Source organism: Cricetulus griseus, chromosome 3, assembly GCF_003668045.3.
Source record: "Cricetulus griseus strain 17A/GY chromosome 3, alternate assembly CriGri-PICRH-1.0, whole genome shotgun sequence".
NCBI classification, from domain to species: domain Eukaryota; kingdom Metazoa; phylum Chordata; class Mammalia; order Rodentia; family Cricetidae; genus Cricetulus; species Cricetulus griseus.
In genome coordinates this window covers 187,567,449-187,590,151 of record NC_048596.1, presented here as the reverse complement: position 1 = coordinate 187,590,151, position 22,703 = coordinate 187,567,449, and the positions used below count along the sequence as shown (strand labels likewise).

Sequence of the window (22,703 nt, the reverse complement as noted above, 5' to 3'; positions counted from 1 at the left end):
TAATTGATATGTCCTGCCTCAGAAGTCTCCCTCAGCCTCTGAATGAGTATGTAGGATATGAGGCAACTTCCCACTATCTAGCAGTAGTGGTCCAGAGGCCATTCTTTTTTGTAGTGCAACCAAATTCTGGCATTGTTTGCACAGATTGTGGCCACAGCTCCCTCACCCATATTTGGTCATAGATGTTCTCAAAGAAAAGCCCTCGAAGTGTGGGAATATTCTTTTTATTAAAAAAAAAAAAAAAAAAAAACACCTGGGTTCAGCCCTCCTATCTGATGAATCTATTGTGGGGAGTCCTGAGCCAGCTTCTTCCCAGCACCATCCCATTGTTGCTTCTCTGCAGAGAAACAACACAGCTTCACTGATGTAGAGCTTTGGGAGATAAGTAGACCTCAGCTCCCTTGGGAATTGTGTCTTAATGAAGAAACTGGTGGGCTTTGACAGTACAGCTGCCCAAATCTTACAAGTTGTTCTTGGGGGGACCGAGGGTCGTTACTAGAACAGATGGTTTTTTTTCTGTACCTTCAGGGTATGTTTCCCAGTGTGCATATTATGCCTTCTCCTTCCATGGCAGGGTTGATGTAGTGATCTGCCTGAGCACCACTGTGCGAAACGATACTCTACAGGAAGCCAAGGAACACCGGGTGTCACTGAAGTGCCGCAAGCAACTCCGTGTGGAGGAGCTAGAGATGGTAATGCTTCCAGAAACCACAGGACCAGTGCTTAGCTGCAGAGAGACAGGAACAAGAAGATGGGTTTTGCTCCCATTGTGAAGCATGAGATGTAGTTACAGTTGAAAATCTTTCCGTATGGCATTTGTTGCTTCTTTACTGTTTTGAGTTTGGTTTTAAATGATAGAATATTTTTACTACACACAGTTAGAAGCCAAACTGGGATAGATTCCATGTGTTTATAGTCATTGGATCCATGCTGTCTTCAAAGACAGAAGAGCTGTCCACTGAGCTGTCCTTGACATCAGTTTCATCCTGAGGCTGGTCCTCTGGCTGCAGGATGGCTGCCCGAAACAGCTGAACTACCTATTTCACTTTTCCTCTCCAGCAGGAAAGGGGGAGAAGAGAAATCTCCCTTCTCCTTGAAATAAAACTCCTTCCCTTAAATTTAGGTGTATCAGCTTACAGGCCATGGTTACCCTCCACGGGGCCCACCTGAGACAGCTGGGGAGTTGGAGGAAAGCATGAGATATGGCGTCACAAATGAAATTTTACCATATGACAATTAGTGTCTTCTTCACACTGCTACCACCTATAGAAGTCATTCCTAGACAGTATCCAGTCAACAAATAAGTCTGTAAAAATTCCATCTTCAGGGAGCTAGAGGGATAATTTAGTGGTTAAGAGCACGGCTATTCTTCCAGAGAACCTGAGATCAGTAGATCAGTTCTCAGCACATGTCAGATATCTCATGCCTGTTTGTTTGGGTTTTTTGTTTGTTTAATTTTAGTTTTTCAAGACAGGGTTTCTCTGTGTAGCCCTGGCTGTCCTGGAACTTGCTCTGTAGACCAGGCTGGCCTTGAACTCACAGAAATCCACCTGCCTCTGCCTCTGCCTTCTGAGTGCTAGACTTAAAGGCGTGTACCACCTTGTTTTTTGTTTTGTTTTTAATTTTAGTTTTTTTCGTGCCTGTTTGTAATTCCAGATCCAGGGGATCTGGACACCTCTGGCCTTCTCGGGTAGCTGCACTCATGTGTACTTACCCACATGCAGGCACACATAAGTACATATAATTTAAAATAATAAAAGTAAATCTTTAAAATATATATATTGACATCTCTACCTTAAAATCACCTCACTTCCCACACTAACTTCCTCTCATGCAGACGGAGGACATCCGTTTGGAACCAGATTTGTATGAAGCCTGCAAGAGTGACATCAGGGGCTACTGTTCTACAGTGCAATATGGAAATGCTCAGGTAACATTTCACTTTCGCTTTAAGTATCGGAAGTCAAGTTAAGGTTTCTCTATAGCAGCCAGTATCTCACTGGTGAGACAAGAACTGACATAATGTCGTCAGTGTAATTCCCCCTTCAGCTGTACCCCCTCTCTGCCTCGTCTGCCCAGTAAATTCCTGGTGTTCGTTTAGGTATTTCTTTTGTGTAGCTTCTCCGGTAACTCCACCTCTGATATCCATCCCGTGTTCCACTGCACAGTTAGTCCTTGCTTGCTTGCTTTTCTTTTTTGGTTTTTTCAAGACAGGGTCTCTCTGTGTAGCCCTGGCTGTCCTGGAACTCGATCTTTAAACCAGGCTGGCCTCAAACTCACAGAGATCCACCTTTCTCTGCCTCCCAAATGCTGAGATTAAAGGCATGTGCCACCATGCCCAACTTCATGATTTTTTTGTTTTAACATCTGCTTTCTCAGCTACCTAGGACCTTGCTATAGTGCTTTAGCCTTTGAGATGCTGTCTTTGATTTGTGTCTGCAGTTGCCAATGCAAAGTCTGAGTTCTTTGCTCTTTTTGTAGTTAATCTTTCTTTTAGATTTGAGTTTTCTGTTTGATGACCTATAATTTCAGTGGGGATGAGACCAGACAGGACCTTGTTCTTTGTCATGTGGGCACTTGTAGGGTCAGGGTCTTCCTCTAGGCACTGTTTTTTCAGATACTGCTTTGCTTTTCCTTTTTCGTGGAATTCTTGTGGACAGGATAGGTCTATCCCTAGTGTCCTTTTTCACCTTTTTCTTTCTGGCCTTGGTCACTGTGTTGCATGTGAGGTAATGTTCATCTTTTGCTACCCAGAATACTAATTTATCTTCAATTCTCTCATATTTAAAGACCACTGTTTAGGCTTTTTCATTTTCTAATCTCTGTTTGCTTCTTTTCATAACTACCTATTCTAGATTCTTGTTTATCATTCTCTTCTTTATTGTTCCTAGGACATTACATATATTTTCTCATTTTTCCTTTGATTGACCTATTAGCTTTTCCCCTTAGGTTTTAGTCCTTCATTTATGTATCATTTCTTAAAGGTATCAGTGTGCTTTTTCTAGTTGACGGTTCTGGGTTGTGCCTTAAGTCCTTCAGAGGTATCATGGATTCACGCTGCAGCCCTGGCAGGTCCTGCTTCCCATCTGCTTCCTTTGATTATGTGTTTTTATATCTGAACATTTGGTATACTGAGGAGATTGCTTCAGTATACACCTACCTTAAAATCCGTCCCATGATACTTTTTATAGTACCACTCAACCTTTTCTGTCATAGCTTTTCATAGTTTGCCCTCTGATATGTCATTTGTCATAGAGGATTGGGTCTAATTCATACTTAGCATCTAACGCTACTCTTATAAAACATAAGTTGAGTTTAATTGAGTCTCTAGGCTATGCCTGCTGCCTAGTTAGAGTAGTCAAGTGTGTGCTCCAAGAGGAACCCCTAACAAAGGATGGCTCAAGAAGGCAGAAGAAACCAGGAAGCCTAGGTGGGTTTCCTTTTAGATTCCAGTACTCCTGCTGGTCACCCTGAATTTTGTCATTTGGTCTGCTGTTGCCTCTAAGGTTATAAATCCATGAGTATAGTTCCCCTCAATGAGAAAGTCCATACTCCTATTGCCTGGAATTAGAAACTGAACAGTTCCATTCACTGAACTCAGTGCCACAGTCAAATAGATGAGTTTCAATCCCTGATATGCTTCCTAACATCATCCATACTATCAATTCATAGCATCATACATAACTGTCAATTTATGTCTTCCTAACTTAACCATAACTCTTACATCCTAGATTATTGAATGTCTGAAAGAAAACAAGAAGCAGCTGAGTACCCGTTGCCACCAGAAAGTATTTAAGCTTCAGGAGACAGAGATGATGGACCCAGAATTAGATTATACACTCATGCGAGTCTGCAAGCAGATGATTAAGGTAAGGAACAAGTGTGACCTAAGTGACAATAACAACATGAACCCCTTTGCATTGTATCCTGTTAAACACAGCTAACATAATGATTATCTCAGCTGTGGTCTGTAGTACAGTAGCATTGCCTTCATTCACCAACTTGTAGATTTTTGTTGTTGTTGTTGGGTTTTTTTGTTTGTTTTTCATGACAGGGTTTCTCTGTTTAGCTTTGGAGCCTATCCTGGCACTAGCTCTGTAGACCAGGCTGGCCTGGAACTCACAGAGATCCGCCTACCTCTGCCCCCCCTACCCCACCCCACCCCCCGAGTGCTGGGATTAAAGGCGTGCGCCACCAACACCCGGTGCATATTCTTTTTCTTCAAATAATCCTCCAGTGAATGTTCTTAACCTATCTGTATATGCAAATAAATTAAACTTAAGGAAATGCAAAGAAACTTTAATGAAACTATGCATTTCAGCTTTCCTATAATATTCAATGCTGATCCTATCAGTCACTGTCCATGAAAATTTCATGTTTATTTGTATGTGTGTGTATATGCGCACATGCCAAAGAAAGGGGAGAAGGGAGGGAGGAGAGCATGAACACTAAAATAAGCGAGAGAGACTTGGTGGTGAAGTGTCCTAACCAGCCCAAACTTGAGCTCTCATTTAAGGACAGTAATAAGTTTATAGGGGATAACCTCACATGTTTGGTAGATTATAGCCCCTACACTTAAGGTAAACCACCTTACCCCAGATCCCAGTTCACATTGGTTAATGGTTATTTCCTAAATTCTGCCACTGTGGTTGGATAGATAAGGCTTGAGGACTGGATGGTACCTGGTACAGTGTTATATTCATACTCACACAGTAATTGCAGTTGTGAGCTTGTCTATACTATACCATAGCCATAGTAATAGGAACAAACCTCTGCAGAATGGAACCAATATCAGCAGGAAGAAATGTGAAAAATGTTGGCAGTTAGGAAAAAGTAAACAAGGGACCTGGGTCTGGGCACCTACTGATACTTAGCTGTTCCCTGCGCATGCCAAGTGATGTCTTTGTCTTGTGCTTTCATGAGCTCCCAGGTAGATGTAAAAGCAGTTACAGATAGATTAGCTGCTAGTTTGGAATAGCCTGTTTCACATAGTTTTGTTTTCTTTGCAGAGGTTCTGTCCAGAAGCAGATTCTAAAACCATGTTACAATGTTTGAAGCAAAATAAAAACAGTGAATTGATGGATCCCAAATGCAAACAGATGATAACCAAGCGCCAAATCACCCAGAACACAGGTACCATTTTGGCTCAGCTCTCCTGCTCCCACTCAGTGTAACCCAGGTGGAACTGGCCGGACATGTGGTTACCTATGGGTGCCATATAGCTCATGGATTTGAAGAGGCGAGCCTGCATATGAGCAGTATACCCCCTCCTCCTTTGAAGACTATCCAGAAAATTAGATTGCAGGTCAGGGGAAGAGGACTGAAAATCTGGGCAGCTGCTCTTAAACCCATAGAGAAGGACTCAGCATTAGGTTCATGAGCATGGTCAGTTGTTTTCAGAAGGGAAACTTCAGCTCTTGACTAGGAAAGCTTGTAGCTTAGTGGACAGAGTGTTAGATACTTCTTTCATGATGCTTTCAAAAATATCTATTGTGGGCAAAGTTCTGTTGTCTGCTTTCAATATTGGACCACAAAGCTCTGCAGAGCTGCTGCAGAGTTGATGGATCCTGAGAACCAGTGATGTGCTCTTGCACTGAGTCGCATTGCTGATTAGCAACCTTCAAAAGGTAGGTGTGGTAACCTAATCCCAGCACTTGAGAGGTTAAGGCAGGAGGGCTGTGAAATCCATGTCTCAAAATATGTGACTAGCAGGCCTGCCGCCATGCCTTCCCTGCTATGAAGGGACATATCCCTTGAACTGCAGGAAGATCTTCCTTCCTTTAAAAACAAGAGCAGCCTTAGCATGATAATTTGCCTGCCATTTACTAACTTAACAAACTGGTGTTTATATTCATGACTATTGACATAATATGCCCCCTTTTGAAAGGTGAATTTCCAAAAATTTGTGAAAGTTTATAGGTGAACCATTTTATCTTATACTGACTTGCTTTTACTCTAGATTACCGTTTAAACCCCGTGCTAAGGAAAGCCTGTAAAGCTGACATTCCTAAATTCTGTCACGGTATCCTGACCAAAGCAAAGGATGATTCGGAACTAGAAGGCCAAGTCATCTCCTGCCTCAAGCTGAGATACGCTGATCAGGTACACTGCTGGGTTCTCAACAGAGCTGTATTGGTGAGCATTTCTCATGGTCTTCACCAGTATTCCCCTGTTGTCCTAAGACCTTCTGTGCCTTCTTCCCCAAGCTGGATTGCAAGGGCTCATGTAAAATCTTGATGCTCTCAGGTGGGCTAATGTGTTTTCCCTTTGTCATCTCTAGCGCCTGTCCTCAGACTGTGAGGACCAGATCCGCATCATCATCCAGGAGTCTGCTCTGGATTACCGCCTGGACCCTCAGCTCCAGCTGCACTGTTCAGATGAGGTAAGCTGTGGCTGCAAAGGAGAGCTTCCCAGTAGAGAAAAGTTATTTCTCTAGTTTGTTCCTAATTTGTGCTTACTTACAGGCCGGTTCTGGGTAAGACATCCAGCTTCTGCTTAAGACTGAACTGGACTTGACATTAGTTTGTTACTCTACCACATTGTTTCCACACCTGTCTGCCAATAAGAGTATTCTTTTATTATTACTTCCACATGTGGTATGATCCTCACTTACTATTCTCAGTGACCATTCAGAACCCCTCAAGACTTGCCAGAAAAATAAAAGTGCTCTCCTAATGGCTCTAAGTGCCTGTCCTTAGAAATTATTAGTCTTCCTGGGTAGAAAAGGCCACTGGAGGAGCCCTGCTTATGTTCCTCTTTAAAAACTGTCCAAAGAAGAGGCAAGCAGATCTGTGAGTTCGAGGCCAGCCTGGTCTACAGAGCAAGTACCAGGACAGCCTCCAAAACAATACAGAGAAACCCTGTCTCAAAACAAACAAACAAATCAAAACTGTCCAAAGAAAGTTGTTTACTCTCTTCTCTGAAGATCATGTTTGAGAAGTCTGTGGGTGCCTGTCACATGCCATACAATGGACATCAAGTTATAAATGTCTTTGTTGTTGTTTTTGTTTGTTTTTGTTTTTCAAGACTGGGTTTCTCTGAGTAAGAGCCCTAGCTGTCCTGAGATCAGGCTGGCCTTGAACTCACAGAGATTCACCTGCCTGTGCCTCTTTCAGAATTGACAGTCTTTGGGCTGAAAAGATGGCTCAGCCGTTAAAGGCTAGGTTCACAACCAAAAATATAAGAATTGACAGTCTTTGAACCTGAAAGGAGAACAGAGCTTGGGAGTCTGGTATCAAGCACAGCTGAAAGGGGTGCACACCCCACTAGAAACTCTGGGCAAATGTCTGAGAGAGTCAACATTGATAATGTTTAGGAACCCAGGTTTCTGAAAACAGTGGCATTGTCTCTCACCTGTCCGTGAAGAGCAAGCCCATTCAGAGTTTGCAGCAGGCACCATATATTCAAGGCTGATTAGCCGGGTTTGGTTGATCTCTGGAAGCTAGTTGTTCCTTAGTAGGGTGGCCCTGTTTTCTTCTCTCCTGAGCAGATTGCCAACCTGTGTGCTGAAGAAGCCGCAGCCCAGGAGCAAACGGGCCAAGTGGAAGAATGCCTCAAGGTTAACCTGCTCAAGATCAGAACAGAGCTGTGTAAAAAGGTAGCCACGCCCTCATCCTTGCCTGTCTCCTGCCTCCTCTTCTCTTTTCCCTTTGGTTCCATTCCATTATTTATTGGAAGAGAGCCATAGATTAATGGTCAAAGGCCATATTATGGTTTGGAAAGAGATAACAGCATAGAGTGCTGGTTAGGAAGGCTTATATTTTATATTTGAATACTTTCTTCCCCCAATTTTTCAAGATGGTTTCTCTTTGTAGCCCTGGCTGTTCTGGACTCACTGTGTAGACCAAACTGGCCTTGAACTCAGAGGTCCCTCTGCCTCTGCCTCCTGAGTGCTGGCATTAAAAGCATGTGCCACCAGGCCCAGCTTGCATTTGTTTTGTTTTTTCAGTGTGCACTGGTATTTCTCCTACATTCATGTCTGTGTGAGGGTATCAGATGTTACATACAGACAGTTGTGAGCTGCCATGTGGATGCTGGGAATTGAACCCAAACCTCTGGAAGCATAGTCAGTGTTCTTAACCTCTGGGCCATCTCTCAATCTCGTGTGTGTGTGTGTGTGTGTGTGTGTGTGTGTGTGTGTGTGTGTGTGTTTATTTATTTTTTAAAGATTCATTTATTTTGTGTGCTTTGGTGTTTTACCTGCATGTATGTCTGTGTAAGGGTGTTGGATCTTCTGGACTGGAGTTTCAGACAGTTGTGGGCTGCCATGTGGGTGAAGGGAATTGAACCTGGATCCTCTAGAACAGCAGTCACTGCTCTTAACCACTGAGACATCTCTCCAGCCAGGTGCTACACATCTTTAATCCTAACACTCAGGGAGGCAAAAGCAGGTGGATCTCTTGAGTTTTAGGCTAGCCTGGTCTACAGAGCAAGTCCAAAACAGCCAGGGCTGTATAGAGAGACCCTGTCTCAAAAAAATAAAACAAAACAAAAAAATAAATAAAAAGAAAGAAATCTAGTCTATATATTTCTCTTGGCTACACATGATCCTGTATGAGTAGAAAGGATTTAAAAAAAAAAAAAAAAACAATATTTGGGCTTTGAAGAGAGATTTTTGAGGTGGTGTTGTTGTCCTAAAGAACTATAGTCTTTCTATTAAACAAACTAATTTTTATTAAGAACTCATTTCTGGGCCTGGGAGTAGCTCAGAAGTAGAGTGCTTGCCTAGACCTACATTCAGTCCCCTACCCAGAATGCCAAGAAAAGGCAGGTAAGGGAAAACCACTGGCCACCAAGTCTATCAGCTTGATCCCAGAGCCCATGTGGTGAAAGGAAAAAACAGATTCTTCTTGAGTTTTCTTCTGACTTCTATAAGCATAAACACTAAATAAATATAATAATTTTTAAAATTCTGGTTCTGGAGAGATGGCTCAAAGGTTAAGAGCACTGGCTGTTCTTCCAGAGGACCTGGGTTCATTTCCCAGCACCCACATGGTGACTCACAACTGTCTGTAAGTCTAGTTTCAAGGGACTCGACACCTGTGGCAAAACATCAATGCCCATTTAAAAAAAAAAAAAATTAGCTGGACACAGTAGCACACACCTTTAATTCCAGGACTCCAGAAGCAGAGGCAGAGGCAGGTGGAAGTCTCTGAGTTCCAGGACAGCCAAGGCCATAACAAAAACAAATTTTTAAGTAAGAGAAGAGACAAACATTTCTGGTCTGTCTTTGCAACCTTGTGGAATTGATTTTTAATTCTACTAGGTTTATATCCCTCTTGTTCAGAACATCTTTAAACTCAGAAAATTTAAAAGGGCAGAAGTGGGGCTGAAGAAATGGTTCAGTGGTTGAGAGCACTTGCTGCTCTTCTTGGAGTTCATTTCACAGTATCTATGTCAGGTTCCTCACAATTACCTGTAATTCCAGCTTCAGGGGAGAGGTTAACTGTATCATTTATACATACCCACACACATGCATATAAAGTAAATGAAGATAAATCTTTTTTTTTTTTTAAGGACATAAGTAAAGTAGGACTTTGAGACAAGGTTTCTCTGTATAGCTTTGGATCCTGTCCTGGAACTCACTTTGTAGACAGGCTGGCCTCGAACTCCCAGATCTGCGTTTCTCTGCCTCTTGAGTGCTAAAGGCATGTGCTACCACCTGGCTAAAGTAGAATATTTTGTAAACAAAACATACTTTTATTTGGTTGAGAAATTAAGATGTTTTTTTTAAATTATGTGTTGTCTGCTTGTGGGTATGTGCACGTAATTGCCGGTGTCCAAGGAAGCCAGAGGCATTGGATGCCATGGCTGCTGAGAACCAAACTCAGGTTCCCTGGACAAGCAGCGAGTGCTCTTAGCCACTGAGCCTTATCTCTCCAACCTCTTGATTGAGGGGTGGAATTTGAAAATTAGACTAATAGGCTGTATATTAAAATTCTCAATCATCAGTCTAATTTTTGAATTTCACATCATTCATTTTTCCTAAAGTAACAGAGTAAGTATTTTACCAATAAAAATACTGATGTATAGGTACTTTAAGATAATGTGGCATACCAGATGCCAAGAACTCCTGCCTGTCATCCAGTCTTGAGCACACTATTCTTAGCTTTCTTTAGACCCTCGTGTGTCCCTCGGTGGTAGATAGCAGTTGAGACTGGGTGCCAGAAGTCTAGACGCTGCTGTGTTCACCCATCCCAGAGTTGTTTCTAGTTCACCTTCCCTCTTTGGCCTACTTATTTGCATGTTCTATAGCATATTACAGCCAGCAGGTCGGATACATTTCCTCTACAAAGCTCTTTCTGCAATGGACTTCCCTTTTCAGGAAGTGTTAAACATGTTGAAGGAGAGTAAGGCAGACATTTTTGTGGACCCAGTTCTTCACACAGCGTGTGCCTTGGACATTAAACACCACTGTGCAGCCATCACCCCTGGCCGAGGGCGTCGTAAGTAACAATTGTTTGCTCTTTCCCTGTCTGAACTCCTTTGGGAGGAACAAAGGCTGCCTTTGAGTAACCAGTTGCAACTACTCTGACTGTAGCTATAGACCAGCCATATTTAGCCTCTCCTGGATGTCTGCTTGATGGTAAAGCTAGGCCTTGGTGGCAGTGAATTTGGGACTAATTTTGCAGGTTTGAACTGGCCAGAGCCACAGATTTATTGAAAAGGGAAATTTGAGTTATTTATTAGGGAATCAAAAATTAAGTTACAGCTAAGCATAGTGATACACAGTTTAATCCTAGCACTCAGGAGCCAGAGACAGGCAGATCTCTGTGAGTTGAAGGCCAGGCTGATCTATATAGAGAGCTCCTGGACATCATCTTTGTCTATAATGGGCGCTGTGGCAGCTTCTTAATGTCAGAAGCCCAGCTGATAGGCAGCTTGTTTCTAAGCCAGGGACACCCAATGAAAATAAGAGGTGTGAAGAGATTGTGAGCAGCTGACCCTGGAAGCCACACTCCTCACCATTGGAATCTTGATCAAGATTCCCAGGAAGAATTTGACTTTGTTGGTCCTAATGACCTGAGTGGAAATATTCTCCCTAATTTCACAGAATTGTTTCTGTACAGTTACAAACTTCGTATTCATTTGCTCCCACAGAGATGTCCTGCCTAATGGAGGCCTTGGAAGATAAGCGAGTGAGGTTGCAGCCGGAGTGCAAAAAGCGTCTCAATGACAGAATTGAAATGTGGAGTTACGCAGCCAAGGTAAAGAGCAAAAAAGCCTCTGACATGGCAGCCTCTTCTGCCAGTTCTCATCTTTGTGGCATACGTAACTGGTCTTACCTTTGATGGAAATTTAACAGTGGATATATTCCAAAAGTCAGGCCAGGTGGGTGTCGCACTCCTTTAATCCCAGCACTAGCAGGCAGGTGGATTTCTGAGTGTGAGGCCAGCCTGGTCTGTGGACAGCCAGGGCTATACAGTGAAAACCTGTCTAGAAAAACAAAACAAAAATATATTAAGTCTCTAAAACCCGACTGTTGGTGAACCCAGAGCTACCATCTCCCTTTTAGAAGACTAGGTCTGCAAAGCTCTTCATACTCAGTTACCCAGAGTCCAACCTGGAACGGTTATCATTTCTAACAGCCATCCTTCGCTAGTGGAGCCCTGCTTAGTTGGAACAGCAGGCACTAAGTCATCCCTTACTGTTTTCCTCTCCTTTGAGCTGCTCAAGTTGTGGCATAAGAACTCACTGTTTATTGTGTGCTAGTCAGTCTAATTAATTTTACACCCCCTGCTCTGTTCTTAAATATATGTCATCAACATAGGAGCCACCCAGGTTCTCTTGACCTCAGTGAGCTTCTAGGCTTCCAGGGTAATACTCAAAAGAACAGTTTATGTGCACTTGGGAACCCTTTGGGGCCTGATTTTCTGAGTCATGATTACAGTGTTTTTGATGTGAAAGTACTTACAATGTAATAATTACACTTAAAATGTGGTACATGCATGTGATCCCTGTGTTCAGAGAATAAGGCAAGCACATCACAAGTTTGAGGCCAACCTGGACCTTCCTCTGGCAACACCAACAATAAAAAAGAAAAGAAAAACATAAAACATGGCCTCAGCTTTTCGAAGCTTTTTTACCTTGTTTTTTAAAAGGGTATCAAATATCAAACCCATTGAAGAGCATAAATATATCTGGAAACCTATAGCCTGTGACTGTCATGAGGCCCCAGACTGCAGTCTTCATTGTAATGTAGGAATAATGAGATCTGTCTATTGGGCTGGTATGAGCAGTGAGTGAGTTTGAAAGCATGCAGAGACCTCCACAGGCTGGTGTCGTGTCTGCAGCACGAGGAGTTGTTAGTGCTTTAGCAGCACTTGAGGGTGATGGCACCTCTTTGTGTCTGTCTCAGGTTGTGCAGGGACACTTGCAGTTTTATGATCCAGAAAAAGTGTTATAGCTGTGTTGTTTCCTTAAGTGCACAAGATGGCTCAATGGGTGAAAAGGCCTGTGTTGCAAACCTGAAGACCTGAGTTCAATCCCTGGAACCTATTTAAAGGTTGAAGGGGTGAACTGACTACACAGAGTAGTCCTCTGGGCTCCATGTGTGCATCCACATTCACATCTCACACCCATGCACAAAACCAGATTAGTAATAATGAAGAAAGAAAAGTCAGGTGTAATGGCACACACCATTAATCCCAACACTTGGAGGCAGAGGACAGCCTAGGCTACACAGTGAGATCCAGGACAGCCAGAACTACATAGAGAGATCCTGCTTCACAAAAAAAAAAAAAAAGCCAGGCAGTGGTGGTGCACGCCTTTAATCCCAGCACTCGGGAGGCAGAGGCAGGCGGATCTCTGTGAGTTCGAGGCCAGCCTGGTCTCCAGAGCGAGTGCCAGGATAGGCTCCAAAGCTACACAGAGAAACCCTGTCTCGAAAAACCAAAAAAAAAAAAAAACACACATACTAAACTAGGAATTCAGGGGACAAGTTAGATATAACCTGCCACCTACCCAGCCATTCCTCAAAGGGTGACATTGCTGTCTCCTTCCAGGTGGCCCCAGCAGATGGCTTCTCTGATCTTGCCATGCAAGTGATGACATCTCCCTCAAAGAACTACATATTATCTGTGATCAGTGGGAGCATCTGCATATTGTTCCTGATTGGCCTGATGTGTGGACGGATCACTAAGCGTGTGACACGAGAGCTCAAGGACAGGTAGAGCTGCCTGATCACCAAAGGAACTACCTGCCCAGGGCCCAGTTTGTACAGCCTTCCTGTATAGTGCACCCTCTCACTTTGTCCTTCTACGAGGTGGCACCAACACCCACAGTAGAGCAGCATCAGGTGCCCTCTGCATCTTCCCATCCAGACTTGGCCACATCCGCCGTGTCCTCCTCCCAGCTGCCACTGCAGCATTGGCAGCTGGCTGCTTTGGTGGTAGCCTTTGTTGGCGAAGGGTTTACCTGCCTGTAGACAATTCTGTCCTACCAAGAGAACTGCCAGTACTTCCAGAACCGACTCACCTGACCTGCAACTCAGATTTTTTTTTAAACAAAACAAAAAAGACAAAAAAATTTTAAAGAAAGGAAAAGTGTATATAGTAGCCCATCTCCTTCAGTCTTGACTCGAGCAGTAGGGTTGTTTCTTTCATTTAAATGCAGCAGGTGACAGACAGCAGGACTTGGAGGAGATGTGCATATCCGGTGCCTGATCATTGAAATGTCTGGTTCCTCTCCTAGAAGCAACTTGGGGTCCCACATCAAGGCAGGGGATTCACCAAGTAGTGGGGACACTAAGCAGCCTGCCCTGGGTCCTGTTTGCTTCTGCTACAGCGTGATGCCTTCCATCTCTACCCCAGATGAGCCACTGCTGCCCACGGCCCCATAGCAGCAGGCATCCCTGTGATCTCCCCGCTTGAGTGCAGAGGCAAGAGCTCCCTAGGTCAGTGGCAAGTGGACTAGGGAGGGAGCAGAAGTCTGAAGCAGGACTGTCCGCTGATCTGCACTAAGGCTTATGTCTGAGCCTGGGTTGCCCTGGAAGTTCTCTACCTCAACAGGAAGTAGTTACTAGGTTGGGGTGTGGGGCTTCTAAGATGAGGATGAGGGTGGCAGTGCAAGGAGGAACAAGTGTTGGTCTCACTTCATTTTTTGAGCTACAGTACAGGCCAGAAATGGTGATTTCTAAAGATTTAGCATGACCTCGGATGTGAAGCCTGACTTTCTGTACATGGCAGACAGACTTTCCAGACAAGCTCTTTTGTGCCTCTATATGAAGGGATGTGGAAAGTGATTGCATTAAAAGATGGAGGGTTTTCTCTGTTTTTGTTTTTTTATTTTTCTTTCTGTTCATTTGGTATGTGTACCCACGCTAGCAGGCACTGGCTAAATGTTATATTTTGGTGATTTGTCAATTTTCCACAATCTGAGCTTTACTGGAGCAAGAGTCTCAGCCGTCTTCCCTTACTCCTCCAGTGCAAACATGACAGGGTTAGGGCATAAGAGGGAGGAGCCCAGGCACTGCAGCTCACCTTTGAGTTTGGGCCATGGCGTCACAGTGGCTGTACAGAAGGGTGGCATGTACATTAGGAGATATATTTATATAATATATATTTTATTAACCTGTTAGATGTCCACAAAGTATTATAAATCATGTGCCTAAAACTGTCCACATAGACCCAGGCCCCCTGGCAGTGCCCTCTCTGCCCCTGCCTCCCATTTGCAGCTGAGCGGTGTGTCTTCCTGAGATGTGTTCAATGCAAGCTGTGTCGGTTACAGATCAGTTGCTCCAAATTCCTCCTCCTCGTCTGACCTGACTGACATTCATTTGAATACTGTGGTTTTCTTTTTTGCTACCTTTTCTGATGGCAGTGAGTTCCAGGGTCAGCTGACTGTCCCTGTATAGGGTAATAGAAGTCTCCAAGGGGAGCTGCTTGCTAAGCTACTTGGTACTCTCAGTACTGCTTCTAGAGTCTTCCTGATTCTCAGCAGCTGTCTTGGGATTCTTGAGTTTCATGAGACTTAAATTCCTTGCTCTGTAAGCAACACCCTCACTGCTAACTGGCTAAACTAGTCTTTAAAGTCCCTCCCTCCCCAGGAGTCTCTGTCACACCGAGGCTGATACCCAGAACTGCAAACATTGTTGAAGATGCCCCTGACATCTTGGTGATTCAGAGTCACATTGATGTTCTCCATTAGACTAGGGTAGCATCATGGCTCTGATCCCTGTAGCCCCTTTCTGTTTTTGCAGTAGCGGGAGTCCTTACTGCCTGCAGATTTGGAAGTTTGAGTTAGGTTCTTAAAATGTTTGTTATTAGATATGGTCAAAATGGAAAGGATAGCTCCTAGTGTCTTGAATTAGTGTTTACCTTCCTTGAAGTAGTTCTTACAACTGACTTAGGCCTGATCTTGAGCAGGTTTTCTAGTCTATGTCTAGGGGGCACAGTGCTGTCCAGTCTGTAGCTCATTGGGCATAGTGCAGTGGGCTCTAGGGTACTCAAGCCCCTGGCCTCATAAGTCAATCATGGGTATAAATTAGATAGTCATGAACTAGTCAAGAATCCAACCCTATGGTGGGAGCCAAAGTCTGAGCCTTGTCTTTTGCTGTTCTACTTCCATTGCCTAAGAATAGAAGTAGTCAGGAGGTTTGGGCCAAGATGTGAACAGAGCAGCCAGGTCACTGTAGTCTGCCTTTGCCAGCCCATGCCAGTGTCTTGGGGACTATTATTGGTACATTGCCCTTTGCTGCTTCAAAAGAATCAGAGGCCTGGGCCAGTTCAGAGATCTGGAGAGTAAGTTAGGAACCACACTAACCTTCTTCTCTGATAGGGCTTTTCCCAGTGAAGGAACACTCAAGAAGCAAGACATTTATTTTTCCAGGCCACATCCCTGGACGGCATTGCTCTTGCTGCTGTCAGAGGATGTGCCAGCATTCTACCCTGGGAAGAAAGCCTTACCCTCTGCATTCCCAGGAAACATCTGGCTCCCATTGCCAGCCCTGGTTCTGTGAATCAAGTCAGTGTGCTGACCCAGTGCATCCTTAGTAGGTAGGGGCATTCCAGGGCCACTGATGGAGTGGCATTTAGCTATCAGGCAGTCACAGAGCCCATTACAGGTACCATGCCTCCCATCTCCTGCTCTTAGATAGGAGCATCCAGGCCAGCCAGCATGGGCCAAAAATGTGTGAGGAAGAGTCTGTGTCCCAGATGAGTTGGCAGAAAGTTATTACCCAAATGTATGTCTTCCTGTTTCCTGAAGTCAACTGATAGAGGATACCCTGTTTATCAGACACACTAGGTCGGGGTTTGTGGTTAGTGCTCTCGGCCTTCCTGAGAGCAGTCACTCCTGTGTATCAGTGTGACTTCTGGACTCCCCATGCATGTGGTCTCAAGTTCTCCTGAAAAGATACCTCCCTTCCCATTCTTTCCCTTGTCCTAAGACAAAACAGTCTCCACTTAAACGAGGCTTGGTATCTCAGAAGTCAGCCAGGTGGTGGCCTTTTTTAATTACATGCCTCTTGGAAGTTTGTGTTTCAACTTCTTGAGAATTTGGAAACACAAAGCTCCAGAATGCCCTCTTGGCTTTCTTTGCCCTCCTTGGTTTCAGTTCCCAAAGGGCTGTACCTGCTGTCGCCCACCCCCCCACCTTCCTCCCTCCATGTAGCTTTGATTGGCCATCTTGTCAGCCACACTCCTCCTTGGCCTCTCCACTAAGGAGGCCAGTTTCACCTGTTACGGTGATCAAGTTTAAAGTCAAATTTCCCTTCTTGCTACCCAATTCTCAGATAACAGTGAGTTATAGACAAATCAAGATTAAACCTCCAAGTGACACTCCCCTGAGCAGACAGACTGCTGTGGGGGTTCAGGAACTGCTTGTCACCTAAAATACAAAGACGCAGTTGTCTGCACAGGCAGGTGGTGACGGGATCCTGACAGGCTCTTCTCCACCTCCTACCTAGACACTGAGCACCAGGCAGCGGAGAGCTTCCTAGTGAGGAGACACATGCCTTTTCCCACCCCAAACTGACAGGCCAACCTCAGAGCATGGAGTGCTCTGCTGGAACAGGTCCCGGTCACTCAGCAGCATGCAGGGCAGTCCCTGCAGGAAGACAGAGGGCACAGCGAGTGCTGTGCCACATCTCGGGCCTCTAACCTGTTTTTGCTTTTCATTTTTGGTTTTTGTTTTTGTTTTTTTAATGAAAAGTACAATTAACATGCCTCTTTTGTAAATGAATTTCCTTTCCATGTATAAAACCCTGCAGTTCCTTGTTTTTACATGTCCATGCTGTGTCATTTCAAGATGTTACTGAGATTCTGAACATAATGTGCATTTTTTTCTGTACAGATGAAATGGGAGAATTTAATAAAGAGTTTGCAGGTTTGTACTTGTTGAATCTTGTCTGTGGTGACGGGGAGACTCTCCAACCCCTGCTGTGCTGCTGCAGACAGGCACAGGGACCTTGCTGAGGAGCTAGCTCCTTGCTGGCTTGTTGCAGCCAGCAAAGTGAGTGCAGGATCTGTGGGGAGCATCCATCCCTTTTTTCAGTGAGGTATGGCAGGGCTGGAAATCACACCTTGGATCATCTGACTGGGGCTGATTTGTCCTGAATCACTCATTCTTCCCACGTGTCCTGGGGAGGGCACAGACATGCAGCCTCCTCTGGGTATCCTGCACGTGGCTACCTTGGCCCCACAGAGGTGCCTGACCTCCGCCCTTGCTTTACCTTCTTCATGGTCCTCTCTTTACTGCCCTGTGCCAAGGGTGCTCCCTAGATGTCCTTCCTGGGTACAAAAGGATACTTTGAACCATTCTCCACAGAGCATCTAGAATGTGCCTGGTGGCAGGGACCTCTTGAAGTAATTATGTCAGTGTGTCACATGCTGGCATATATAATGAGACAGGAAGCAGTAGGCTGGGCCAAGCTCCTCCTTAGACTTGCTCCTGTTCAGGCCAGCAGCTGTCACTTGGGACAAGAGACCCAGAGAAGGAAAGAATGAAAGAGGAAAGGCTGAGGGATTGGAGAGCCTGTGGGTCCTCACTTGAGAACTGTCAGGGGCCATGAGAGATACAGCAGGATAACTACCAGCTGAGTGGCCTCTGATAGGGAGCCCACCTGGCACGGCGGTGGAGTTACTGCTGTGGAAACCAGTTGCTCCTGTCTGTGATTTCTCTCAGGAGTCACTTCATCTCTTCTCTAAGAATAGCTTTGGGTGTTTCCCCACTGCTTGTGCGTTTATCTCATGAAAATACTCCATCTACTGGGCACATACATCTGCGAGTAGTCAAGAAGATGATTTTTCATGTATCTGTATAGTTTTGATATATAGATTATATGTGGGGCTGGAGGGATGGCTCAGCGGTTGGGAGCACTAACTGCTCTTCCAGAGGTCCTGAGTTCAGTTCCCAGAAAACACATGATGGCTCACAACCATCTATATCTGATGCCCTCTTCTGGCATAAAGGTGTACATGCAAATAGAGCACTTGTAAATAAATCTTAATATATATTGGGTGCTTTGAATTCTCTCACAGCTGACTTGGGAGAGGGCAACCTCAATTTACCCCTGCTGTACTACTTACCTCCACCTTGTTTTTATTGATGCAGAATCTTAGTCCAGGAAATTAACTGTTTGTGCCTTTACCCCTAGAGATACAGGAAAAAGCTATGGATTACTTAACCAGCAAGAAAGGAATTCCTTCTCACTGGGGCTTCAGCTGCAACAAGCACCCCACCACTTAGCCTCTAGATTTCACACTACATAACCATAGTTTTTCCCTTTGATCTAGCCACCTTAGATGTTATCTCTAGTGCTGAGAGGTCCCCTTTAATCAGCTAATGGAAATGCCAGCTTCCTTCCACAGTTTATGCTGGTTGCCATGACTACCCGGACACTGTTTCCAGAGCTAGTTCCAATGGAGCCAGCCGGGAGAGAGTGCTGCACGGCATCCATCCCAAGCATCACCCCGCCACACTTGAGAATTTTATACTGACTTAAAGCCCCCCTTAACTGATCCTCCCAGTATCTGCCAGGGAGTCTCATAGCCCCGCCCCCTCTGAGACATAACAAGATAGCAGGTGCCCACTTTGTTAGTCCTTATCTGTTTGCTTGGCTCTGAGAAATGCTTGCCTGTAACCCTTGATATTGCCAGAGAATTGCTAATTGTATCTGTGTGGGTATATAAACTGGAAACCTTGTGGGATTAGAGAGACTTTTGGCAAAATAAAAAGACATGATGAGAAGATGTGTATGAGCTGATTGGTTTCCTTCACTTTCAGATCCCTTTAACTAAATCCTGTGCTTCCTGTAGTGTTCCTTCTGGATCCTGAGAGGTTAAAGGGCTCTTACCCCAATAAACCTCAATAAACCCCTTGGTCCAGAGCCTCAGGAGTCATCAGCCCTGTGTATGCACAGCATTGCTTTAGCCTAGGTTTGTGAGGTGGAATCCAGGTTGTGGCTGGGTACACAGCATAAGGAAGATGTGGTCACTTGCCCTGGCCTTCTCTGCCTTACACAGAATACTAGAGCCCCAAGGCTCTGTCTGGCCTATAGGGAGCGTATTGCCCAGACGCTGCTTTAGCAATCACCCTCAAGCTTCATGGGTAAGAATTTTTCTGGAAGCCAGGCGTTGGCCTTTAATCCCAGCACTCAGGAGGCAGAAGCAGGCAGATCTCTGTGAGTTTGAAGCCAGCCTGGTCTCCAGAGCGAGTTGTCAGGACAGGCGCCAAAGCAATACAGAGAAACCCTTGTCTCAAAAAACAAAAAACAAAAAAAAAAAGAGAGAGAGAGAGAGAATCCTCAGGCATTTGGCATTTGTTCTCAAGAGCCTGAGATTTAGAGGGTATAGACAAAAAAAAGGGGGGGGGGAGAACATGTTGGAATCTAAAATCAATGAAGTCGTCTTAAAACTTGGACAACCTGCAAGACAAACTGAAGGATTGCTTAGTGGTTAGGAACACTGGGTGCTCCTCCAGACATGGGTTTGGTTCCCAGCACCACCATATGGCAGCTCACGACTATCCGTAACTCTCATCCCAGGGGACCCAGCACCCTCTCTGGCCTCCAAAGGTACCAGGCACCCATATGCTGCATAGACATACATACACACAAATAGAAACTTTAAAAAGAGCTGGGGAGATGGTTCCAGGTACAAGCACTTGCACAAGCATGAGAACCTAAGATTCCTAGCACCCAGGTAAAAGTCAAATGTGGCCCCATGTGCCTCTAACCCCAGCACTAGAGTGAGAAGGACAAGATGAGAGACAAAAGAATTGCTGGGACTTGATGGCCAGCCAGCCTGAAGGGGAAATAAATAAGCTCTAGGAGAATACGGTGCCCAGTGACTGGGCAGGACATGGTCCTCTGGCATTCACACATGCACACATACATACACATAAGCTAGGTGGTAGTGGTGCATGCCTTTAATCAGAGCACTTGGGAAACAGAGGCAGATGGTGATCTTTGAGTTCAAATCCAGCCTGGTCTACTTAGTGGGTCCCAGAACAGCCAGCACTACATAGAGAGGCACTGTCTCAGAGGGGGGAAAAGTAGATGGTGTAGTCTGACAATCTGAAAGAATGTGTCACCAGCAGCCTTGCACAAAATGAATCCTAATGCCGCATCTTCAGATAAGCTAAATAAATAATCCTCCATGAATGGAAGAAATGGAAACACAAGAAGGGAGGAAAAGAAATGGGAAACTTAAAAAATTAAAAAGCCAAGCCAGGCTTGGCTTAATCCCAGCACTCGGGAGGCAGAGGCAGGCGGATCTCAAAGGCTATTTCTACAAATAGTTCCAGGACAGATGTGGCTACATAGACTGTCTCAAAAAAGAAAGACAAAAAACCTAAGTACTCCATGCAACAACTGTAGAATTCAGTTTCTTTGCATGGCACACTTGTCAACTTAGACCATACCTTGAGTTACACATTAGAAAGACCTCATATCACCCAAATATGTTCTTTTTATTATTTTTCCTTTTTTTTTTTTTTTTTTTTTTGGAGACAGGGTTTCTCTGTATAGCTTTGGAGCCTATCCTGGCACTCTCTCTGGAGACCAGGCTGGCCTCGAACTCACAGAGATCCACCTGCCTCTGCCTCCCAAGTGCTGGGATTAAAGGCGTGCGCCACCAACGCCCGGCCCAAATATGTTCTTTAACCACAAAAAAATTAAGTGTGAGATCCATAATGGAAAGATACATAGAAATATTTAGGAAAAAAAGAACATTCTCTTAAGCCATGATTCAGTGAGAAGAAAAAAATAAAAATTATCTCAGAAGATAGAAGATGTGTTGAGAGGCAGCTCAAGACATAATAGGCTTGCCGGGCGGTGGTGGCGCACACCTTTAATCCCAGCAGGCAAATTGATCTCTGTGAGTTCGAGACCAGCCTGGTCTACAAGAGCTCCTTTCAGGACGGCCTCCAAAGCCACAGAGAAACCCCATCTCAGGAAAAAAAAAAAAGAAAAAGAAAGAAAAGACTTGAGAGGACCTGGGTTCAATCCCCAGCACCCACATGGCAACTCACAACCATCTGTAACTCAGTTCCAGAGGATCCAACAACTTCTGACCTCCTTGGGCATCAGGCACACACATGGTACACATACATACATACATATATACATGCATACATACATACATACATACATACATACATACATACATACATACATACATGTAAATATTTGTAATTTTTTAATTTAAAAAATAATAGACAGATTTTGATGATCTCCCATGGAAGGCCTCACCCTCCCTCAGGAGTGGATGGGGGTGGGGTGGAGGGTTCCATGGGGGGTTTGGGAGGGAGTGGGAACTGGGATTGATATGTAAAATATAAAAACAATAGAGGTGTGGGCTGGCAAGATGGCTGAGTAACATGGCCTACCTCCAAGTCTCATTGTTAGAGTGCAACCCCTGGGATCCACACCGCAGAGAAGGACTCTTGGACTTGGTCCTCTGAATTCTTCATGTGCACACACACACAATTTTTCTAGTTTTTAGTATTTAATATTTGGGGCTAGAGAAACGGCTCATTGGTTAAGAGCAAAGGACCCGGGCTCAATTCCCAGCACCCACATGGCAGCATATAACCAGCTACAACTCCAGTCCATGGGGATCCACGCTCTCCTCTGACTTCTTGTGGGCACCAGGTACATATGTACACCGGCATACATGCAGACAAAATACTTGGGGGAAGGGAGTTCTCTGTAGCTTTGGAGCCTGTCTTGGAACTTGCTCCGTAGAACAGGCTGGCCTCGAACTCACAGAGATCTGCCTGCCTCTGCCTCCTGAATGCTGGGATTAAATGCTTACGCCACCACCCCCTGGCTCAAACAAAATACTTATAAAATAATAATTTTTAAATGTAAAACTTTTATGTGTGTGTTTGTTTTGCCTGTGCACACATACATGCAGTGCCCATCAAGGCCACAGCCACTAGAACCAGAGTTACACACGGTTGTTAGAGGCCATGTGGACAGAAGGAAGAGCAGTGAATAAGCGCTCTTAACCACTCTCCAGCCCCCAAAATAATGTTTTGTTTGCTTGTTTGTTTTTGTTTTATTTGTTTGTTTTGGTTTTTCAAGACAGGGTTTCTCTGTGTAGCTTTGGAACCTATCCTGGCACTCGCTCTGGAGACCAGGCTGGCCTCGAACTCACAGAGATCTGCCTGCCTCTGCCTCCCGAGTGCTGGGATTAAAGGCATGCGCCACCAACGCCCGGCTAATAATATTTTATTTTGCTTTAAGAAATAGAAATGAG

At 44.7% G+C, this 22,703-nt stretch overlaps 1 protein-coding gene across 1 annotated transcript in view; it reads left to right on the top strand.

Annotated features, from left to right (window-relative positions):
* Glg1 (golgi glycoprotein 1) overlaps positions 1–13,502 on the top strand; it is a 97,826-nt gene extending 84,324 nt beyond the window's left edge. The window contains 10 exon segments of the mRNA NM_001244273.1: positions 575–692; positions 1,838–1,930; positions 3,732–3,869; positions 5,010–5,133; positions 5,960–6,102; positions 6,281–6,382; positions 7,490–7,597; positions 10,325–10,445; positions 11,101–11,207; positions 13,005–13,502. Coding sequence (NP_001231202.1) covers positions 575–692; positions 1,838–1,930; positions 3,732–3,869; positions 5,010–5,133; positions 5,960–6,102; positions 6,281–6,382; positions 7,490–7,597; positions 10,325–10,445; positions 11,101–11,207; positions 13,005–13,172 — 1,222 coding nt within the window. The 3' untranslated portion in view covers positions 13,173–13,502.
* Positions 13,503–22,703: the final 9,201 nt, after the last annotated feature.